Genomic DNA, 9467 nt, shown 5'->3' on the forward strand with positions numbered 1-9467 from the left:
ATGCTAAATGAATTCACAGCTCATCAGCATATACTTCCAGATTAAAGGACAGGCATGTCAATAGGGAGCAAACAATGTCTCAGGGTTGCGCAACCGGCGGGGACCCCCGCCCACATGCAAAGTGGCCCTTGATTAATTTTCAAAAATATAAACGTTGATGATAGCTCAGCAGTCTCGATGGGAAACATTTAAACAGCTTACAGTCTCAACCGATTCTTAAAATAGTTGTCGATTAATTTGAGAACCGATTAGTTGCCGATGAACTGAATCATTGACAGCCTTCATGAAGAGTACGTTTATTATTCCAATTGTATTTTTCGCTGCACTGATTAATTTTCAAAAATATAAACGTTCACGATAGCTCAGTAGTCGAGCTGGCAAACATTTGAACAGCTTACACAGTCTCAACCGATTCTTAAAATTGTTGTCGATTAATTTGATGACCGATTAGTTGCCGATGAACTGATTCATTTCGACGGCCTTCATGAGGAGTACGTTTATTATTGCAATTGCATTTTTCGGTGTACTGTTTCAGACTATTTCAACAGCAGAAGGAGCCCAAAAGCACTTACAACAAATAGAATTGCACCAGATACTGAAGGTGTTGCGTGTGCTTCTATAGCCCATTGTCCTATCGTATAAAGACCTCCTACCTCGCTCCCTCATTGAAAGCGGTATTAAGTGAGATTAGGCGACTTTGTAAGTCATCAAGGCGCCGTCTTGTGATATTGATCCCTTACACCAGGTGAAATTGGATGATCACTGGAGAAGTAATTATAAAGGGCCTCACCCCTGATCCTCACAATAGTTTATCAGCCCCATCGTGAAGAGACACTAGTTGGCAGATGGGGAATATCTCTCCATTTGTCAGTGGCCCACGCCATAAAAGTCGTTGGTCATTGCTCCCGGTAGAACGATAAGCAGCTTATGCCAAATTGGAGAAGGAGTGATTACATCCCCGAGGAGATGTGTGATGAAGCGCTCGGCCCTGATTGAGATGTCGACATCTGTGTCAAAGCTTTTCGCCATCATTGTCAAGGAGTGGAGGGAGGAGATGCTGTGTAGGCTTTGTCACGGTCTCGAGAAAACCATCAAGTGCTACTCTGAGTGTATATTTTCTGTATTACAAAAGAATGTTACGCTAATTCACCATAACCTACTTTTGATTAGAAAATAGAAACATCAGAGGTAGCCAAGTTATCCATGATCGATGCCCCCAACTGCACTGCAATTGCCTATAGATGGCAGCAAAGCTCTACTTTTGTCCTAATGATGATTCTTACTGTCACCAGCCATTTGTTTTTTTTGTTTACACAATCTGCTCGGGGCACGAGCAGAGTCCCCTGCGTCACTTCTGCTGTCGTTGATGCCTAATTATAAAAATTCTCGTTGCTCTGTTTGCTTTGTTTTTATATACGTCGTCTTGTATCTGACAGTTGTAGTCTAATTACCATTTGTTTCAAATACCACCTTGATTTTCTGTTAATTAGCATTTTGAACTCTGGGCTCCACCGGTCGAACTGATTCTGCAAACCTCAGAACCCTACTGGGCACAATCGAGTTGCTTTTAGGACGTGTGGTTATAATTGACTCATTTTTTTTAAATTGTCTTTTGTACTCGAGAATTGTCGACTTTATCTTATATTCACACATTGACGTTCTTTTCTTTAGCTGTGCCACTTATGATCCCAGGAATGAAGGAAACAATCTTGACCAACAGTGTCATGCTAATCCTCAGACCTCTTTAATATTCTATCAGCACTTTCTACACCAGCAGGGGCAACGTTGTATGATCTTTCTCCTCGGGCAGGAAGTAAAAACAAATTGCCTCGGGGCGCGTGAAACGAAGGCATCGATTAAACAAGAACATATTCTCTTGGCATTTATAGCCAGGCTTCAATACGACAGTTTAGCCTCGCAGCAAAATACGACCGCAGGGTGTGAAGTGAAACGCAAATCGGGAGATGGGCGGTACGTGCACAAATTAATCAGGCTATTGAAATAGTTTGTTCACTCCAGCTTTTTGGACATTTCTCTGTAAACTTTGACTAATCTGTCAACCTCTGTCACCCCTGATACTCACGTAAGGAGTCAGAACCCTGTCGAGTTTTGCCAATTAAAATCAATTTTACATTTACAGTTACATTTTCTAACGCTCTCTCTTTGGAGCCATACTGAGGGCTAATTAAAAATAATAAAAAACATTGGTCTGGTTCTGAACTGAAGCATAGTTTGTGAACCAATCAATCATTATGCAATGTGTACTATACCTTTAAGATCATCCCCCACCACACCAACAGTACGACAAACACACACATGCAGTAAAATCAGATTCTCCATGGACGTAATGCAATGCAACAGCCTGAAGAAATGTTACATCTGCTCTGTCCACTGACGTAACCTATAGCTGTTCATCAATTCAACACGGCCAGATGTGCCCATTGGCATTTATTCCACAAAAGCCACTTGAGGATAAACTCAAGCAGAAATAAACAGCAAATGTGAAGGTTTGTAAATTGCATCGAGGCCCTTCAGCTCAATGAACTTGCGAAACGTGTTCGGATGGCTGTTTCGCTTTATTTGTACCCTGTGCAGTCAGCAATGCTGTGAAAATTAAGTCGAAATGAATACATCAGTCCCGAGACCGTGTACAGTGAAGCATACATCCTCTATTTTGATAACCGGAAAGAAAATGACGTCGTTACGCTTTCGAAGGGAACTCATCAAAGATTCAAGAGGTCTGTTTCTTCTTTCCGTAGCTCTCGGTCATGGACATTGTCTCGGGATTCAGCGCAGAATATTTACATTTATTTTTGTTATAGACATTATTTTGAAATTGCTTTCCCTGCTTTGTGTCTTAAATGTAAAGTATCAAAGTTTCTTCTTAAAACCTCACGTTGGGTTTGCCAATAAAGTTTGGTGACGTGGCTAGTCATTACCTAATCAATTAAAAAAATAAAAACAATGCTTAGAAATGCTTGTTTTTCATAAGAGCCATACATTTGGGTTTACTTTCACTTTCAATAAATGAAATGTTGCTAGAACATTCCTTCAATAAACACAGCATGCTTGCTCGGAAGCATAAAAGGTGCCTGCCAGCACCAGTAAGGCTCACAAATGAGCACATTACATCGTATTTTGATGTGGTCTGCACAAAGAAACGGAAGTATAACTCAATAGACAGCGCCACAGGCTACGGGTAGGCTTCCCATGGCCTCGCAAGCGGTTCTGCTGTGAAGGTGGCCAATCCTATAGAAGTACATAACTGCTTGTGGAGATAGGTGATTTTATTGTCAACAACACAAGCAAAGGCCGGAAACAGCCTCACAGCAGTGGTGGCGGTAAGATGGCCGGATGTTTGCGTTATGCAGGGCGTGGATTCTATTATGAACCTATAAAATGTGTCTTTGAATAAAAAAATGAATTAAAATAAATCATCCAAGCATGTCGAACATGTTGAACACTTCATTCAAATATTCGAATTATCTAACCTAGGTTGTAATAAAATTATATTAATTAAAATATCACAATTGCCTCAGTAGGATGCTGTTACGCCACTACAAGCTACAATGATATAAAGTATAGGAACCATTAGAGGTGTAGTGGGTCCCTCAACTGCAAATCAAGACATAAAATTTGGTGTAACACTTCCCCCTTTTGTTCATACTTGAAACTGCATCCATGTGGCTTGAGGGTCGATGTTTTTTTCAATTGCCCTGTTTAGACGTCTTAAGCATTAATTCACAATTATAAGAAAATATTATTTAAAATGTCTCATAAAAGCTTGGAGATTTTAAACGACACACGTGACCCCTGTGAAAAGCTGTTGATATTAAGAGTCATTATTTTGTGTCCAGTAGGTTGAAGGAAATCTTTATTAGTTACAGTAATACAGTATATTGATATAATATGGAAAGCAGTGGTCTCCAAACATTTACATGAGAATTACTTTAACAATTAACTACTTTGTTTTAGTTATTACAGAACACTAGGTACAATGCAGTTTTTGTGATATTTCAAGGTAATTTGTACAAATAAAAACTTGAGCAGTAATAACTTATCCTGTTTTAAAAAAAAAACAAAAAAACAGTGAACTTCAAAGCAAGTCTTAGTCATACAATTAACGGAAGACCAATTTCTTACAAGCCGTGATTAGGTCACACAGCAACACAAAAATTGCAAAGAGCTAAAGTGAGCACCTTGAAGTTCATGCAAGAGTTCTTCAGGAGGTCCATCGCCACCAGGCCACTTTCATGCGATCCCATACGGCACCTAAAGAGTCAAAAGCCGGGCGTACATCCAGGATGGAGAACTGGTACGTTTCTTTGTCGATTTCTCCATCGTAATAGTCGATGACGTAGCGGACCTCCTTTCCACAGCGGTCAACGATCCAGTCGTGACGGTCAAAGGGCAGCTCGTAGCTACGAGAGCGACGGCGAGGCATCGGAGAGGCAAATGAGGTACTCGCTATGCTACTTTGTAGCGCTTGAGTGCCGTTTCTCAACCAGCCTCACATAATGAACCCATTGTTTGTATGATTATCAGAGAAGAGCAAAGCACAAACAAAAAGAAAAGATGCAGCTTGTGTTTGATCTGACTAGATGCTGCAAGTGGACATGTTATTTATGCTGCAGGCTATATATAAAATAAATTTAAAAAATAATAATAAAAAAAAATATATATATATATATATATATATATATATATAAATTTAGTTCATTGCTTTGCATTATAGACAATTTTTATATACTGATATATCTCAATACATTTTTAAAATGACATTAAATGAATGGCAATTAACATTTCAGTCATAAACCACATTTTTGTGTAAAACATAATTGAATTCATATTTGATGAAATCAATAAAACACAAATACCCAGATATCAATATCCACATTAAATTGGCTTACCCCATCCAATGACGGAAACGAGCCCTTGGCGAGTACTCTTTGGCTTTCCCTCCAAACCTCTTCAAGGATGGACCACATGGACATTCTCTGCAGGAATATTTTACAGTAGACCGATTTAATTACAAATACAGTGGATATTCTGGTTCTATCGATAAATTCATGCCTCACCCTGCATGCAGGGCCTCCCACTTCAGGATCTCATGCCAGGCTTGTTCATTGTTCTTGTTGTGGATTTTGATGATGTTGCTCATGTCGCCAGCAGCAAGGTCATCTTCACGCCAGCGCCACCTGAGTGTTCAATAAAACAAAAGAGTTCAACTCCAAGATGATGATTAGCATATATAGGAGAAACACTTCAGCTTCACACACTGACCCCTTCCTCAGCATGGCATTCCAGAACATCTGTTCAGATGGGTACACCCAGTGCTTTTCGCTGCCATGGCGAGGAATTTTAGATTCTTCTCTCTTGAGGGATAACTCGAAGGGTTGGTCTGGAGCGGGTGTTTGGTTAGGAGGAGGCATCTGAGGAAATGAAAGAAATGTTGTGAAAATGATATTCCTTTTGTAGCAGTTCCAACAAATAGAACAAAAAAGTATTTATTGTACCATATTTGTAGGGTCGATGTCATTATTCGAGCCTTCTGCAGCTTTCATGGGACATTCCACAAATTCATAGGCCCGAGCCTGGTGATCTGGGGCGGCTTCAGCTTTGTGCATCGGACATTCCGGAGGTGGAGACGCTGCAACAGGATATGATGTGATGTCACAATGCAGATAGTAAGCTGCAACTTGACCTATTGACCTGTCCCTACCTGCAACTGGCTGAGTTTTATGCATGGGACACTCTGATGGGGGAGATACAACTTTTAAAGAAATATAAGAGATAAGTATTAGATAATACAGTTTTTATGCTAATCAAATATGCATCAGCACCTTTAACAGGCTGATTTTCTTTGTGCATAGGACAGCCTTGAGGAGGGGTGGCAATCATTGCCTCTGCTTGAACTGTAGAAGTTGCAGGTGTTGAAGTCAAGGCCCCCATCCTGCCTGAATTGATGTGCAAACAAACACAGAGACAATTAAAAAGTGGAAGCAAGCGAGAAAAGAAAAATCAATACTTCTGCAATCACATCCAAACAAGTAGGTAAATGTTTTCTTATTAATTTGTCTTGTGCAAAAGTGCAGATACTGCGGGGGGGAATAGTAGTACTAACTTGACTCCTTTACTTAAAAATCTACTCAATTACGCAATTGCGTCATAATTTCTTAGTGCATGCAAACAAATAATAACATAATACCTCTTAAATAACCTCAGTGCTAACTAGCATCAGTAATTTAGCAGCGACACTTGAATTCTGAACCCGCATACTTGCGTTTTATTAAATATTATTAAATTAAAAACTGTGATTATTAAAATATCAAACAGCTAATATTATGAAGACGCTTATTTCTACCCACAGTCAAGAGTTTCGTAGCATTGCTAATATCACCTGAAGATCTAAACAGAATTCGTTAAATCCGGCGAAAAATTCACAGTGCGTAAAAGCTGGTTGAAAGGGTTATTTACATATAACGTGAAGTGTAACAAGAAAAAATCAAAATAACCACTTACTATAGTACTTTTAAGCACGTTCTGTTCCAATGTCAACGATCAGTGTAGCTCACGCATGGGGTTGGTTATGTGATGTGAGCGTACGTAAGGATCTACGTCATGACGCACAGGAACGTCACCAGCCACTTCTTCGTTTTACGTGACTCTCAAACAGCGTTTAAATACACTGCCGCCGTCTGCTGTTGGAAGTAAGTATTGTAAAAAGACCTTGTTCCTGTTTTTTACATTATTATTATTAAATGCTAGATTAAAAAAAATCAAAATAAAACAGAAAAAAATATTACAAAATGAGGAAAATTCCATGAAATGGGAAAAACATGATGTGAGTACCATTAGTGGTAATCAGCCCCCTTCTAAGTATCACTGCATTAATTTGTGACCCCTTTTTGAGCAAGTTTTTAGGTGAATTAAGATTCTTTGCAATAAGAACAAACTAAAAAAACAGTAAGTACAAAACAATCGAATGAGGGTATATGTACATTAATAAACACTAAAGCGACGTGAATATACAATGGGCTTTTTTCAGCAGTGCTCATTATACCGGCTTTAACTCAAAATTATAGCTTTTGTGGCTGTCAGCAGAAGGCAACCGTGCGACCGCAATTCATCTGCAAGCAAGCACTAAACTTGCTTGTTTGGCACCACAGGCTCTGCAGTATTCATTCTCGAATGCTATGTATAGGCCCACTGCATGCTTACTGTCCAATACAAACACAGAACTATTGCATTGGCATTGAAGAAAATCCCTCTTGGACAGAAAAGAAAGAGGGACCGAGCGGTGGACCAGTGGTGTCCCAAATGCAAGCATGTTTTGCATCTAGGCTCGCTGCATATTCTAATCAAATTAAAGACAGAGTTCAATTAAAATGAAGCTCCTATGGCTCAATAATGTTTTTGCGTTTTATCATAAGTTGCTGTATTCAATTTTTTCCACAGTATACATCAATGTTTCTTGAGAATGTGTTTTTATTCCGTTTGTGAGCACATTTGGTTGACATATGGCCTCAAGGTGCACTCCACCCAACAATCATGCTCCCCACCCAAGTAATAATTTGCCCCACTATTAAAAGTACCCATGTATACAATTTTAGGTAGCATGTAGGGGGAAGTTTTTTTTTGTGACCAATCGGATTTCAGTTTACGTGCATCTCTGCTCTACTAGTACTACAAGTGGAGCACTAGATGTTTCCTAGCCAATTGCAATTTGATCAAAACAACATGTTACGCTGGCTACCCCTTCAGCTCTGTGGTTTGGGTCATTCCCTTCTATTTTGCACTCAGTAACAATGTGTCATGTTCTGTCCCACTCACGTCAATGCAATCTCAGTCCAAACACTTGGAAATGAAGCTAACAGCCACACGCTAAAAGGAGGATTTAGTAGGAAAACAACAGTGGACCATATGTTCCTCTCTTGTCATCCATCTTTCTTGACACTCAAGCACTTTGTACGTGTCTGTCTTCCCCCTCTCTTGTGTTGCAACAAAAAGCAAGACGGCTCTGCAAAGTGTGTGTGTGTGCATGTGTGTGTGTCTGTGTGCGATGCATCAACACTACTGTACAGCTTGTGTTAACATGACAGGTGTTTGCTTTGGTTTTTTCCTTTCAGCCACTTTGGGTTTCTCGAGTGTGTGACTTTTCTCCACATTCTGACAGATGCTGAAAGGCCATTAAATTGCTGTCTGTGGAACGTAAACAAAAAAGTTGCTGCAATGGAGGGATGGGACATGTCAGATGCGGCGTCTGTCATGAAAAGCTTGGGAGGAAGGTTCCTCTGGCTCAAGCAAGCCTTTACTAGCCACGATGAGACATGATGCCAGTTGAAACTCGAACCAAGAGTACATATTTTAACAATGTAGGACTCAACCAATGTATATTCTTTCAAAATTTGTCAGAATGAACTTATGATAACCGATTAATAATTTTTTTACATGCATTTGACTGTTGTTATAATAATTTGTTTTCTTTTGCACGGGCAACCTAAGGATTTGCATATTCAAATTTTGTTTTGGGTTCACATACACATACATATAACTATTACTTTAGAAACATCAAATAAGTTCTATTAACAAATATTGAGACATCCATCTTTATTCTTATACAATTGCAAAATCACATTAGTGGCTTCAGCAACAGGCCTGATGGAGAAACAAAATAAAACAACAGTGAATCGTTGATCTGGTCCAACCAGTACAATGAGCCTTTATGTACAATCTGCTGGTAAAAAGAGTGCAATGGTGCAACAGGGTTAGTATTGTACATTCAAGAGCAAACAAGAGACTCTCTCTTCAACCGTTTTTTTTCCCTTCCTTGATTGTCTAGTTTGGGAGATGGTGACACGGACATGGTCTTTGCTAATTTGAATCAATATATCCATTTGAAATCAATCATCCCCACACGGATTTACATCTCAACTCTTTCGTGGGCCCCTCATTAGTCATGTTTGCTGACATGATGTAGTCTCCTCACATGGAGCCAATGTGCTGACTGCCGCCCTTGACATCCTCCTTACGCCGACCTTTGACCCATTACAAAAGGAGGCGTTTCATTGGACACAGATTTCCCTGCTGCTAAATTCTCCGTTCAACAAAAAGCCCCCGGGCTCAGCCGACACGGGTTTTAAGTGGGACAATGAAGCGACACACTTGGAAAGCCATTGCCCCCCCCCACCCCACCAAACTTTCCCTGTCAAATATTGTGTTCCATTCATTCCACGATCATGTAATTGCGATTTCCTGAAAGTTTATTTGCTCAGATTAGAGCATTCCATTTGTGACTAACTAAAAAAAAGACTGCGACTAACAATTACTTCAGTAATTGATGACTCAGTGTATTTCACCATGCGTTTCAATCTTACAGCCTACTTTATTTTAAGAGCTAACGTAAATATTGCATCTTAAAATTGTCCAAAAATATATTACTGTATTGCATATTATTGTTTTTATAT

The 9467-nt window shown here is 39.6% G+C and overlaps 1 protein-coding gene across 2 annotated transcripts; it reads right to left on the reverse strand.

Annotated features, from left to right (window-relative positions):
• Positions 1 to 3857: 3857 nt before the first annotated feature.
• LOC133143623 (holocytochrome c-type synthase) lies at positions 3858 to 6662 on the reverse strand. 2 transcript variants are annotated; one of them, XM_061265673.1, is made up of 8 exons: positions 6523 to 6662; positions 5844 to 5957; positions 5723 to 5773; positions 5517 to 5650; positions 5284 to 5432; positions 5079 to 5198; positions 4911 to 4997; positions 3858 to 4421 (listed from the first exon to the last, which is right to left on the reverse strand). In XM_061265673.1, the coding sequence occupies exons 2-8, from the start codon at positions 5950 to 5952 to the stop codon at positions 4223 to 4225; spliced, it is 849 nt and encodes a 282-aa protein (XP_061121657.1). In that variant the 5' UTR covers positions 5953 to 5957; positions 6523 to 6662; the 3' UTR covers positions 3858 to 4222. The 2 variants fall into 2 exon arrangements, with proteins under 2 accessions (XP_061121657.1, XP_061121656.1); XM_061265672.1 differs by having other exon boundaries at positions 5517 to 5773.
• Between the last annotated feature and the right edge of the window lie 2805 nt (positions 6663 to 9467).

Source organism: Syngnathus typhle, linkage group LG19 (genome assembly GCF_033458585.1).
Source record: "Syngnathus typhle isolate RoL2023-S1 ecotype Sweden linkage group LG19, RoL_Styp_1.0, whole genome shotgun sequence".
Classification (NCBI taxonomy): Eukaryota; Metazoa; Chordata; class Actinopteri; order Syngnathiformes; family Syngnathidae; genus Syngnathus; species Syngnathus typhle.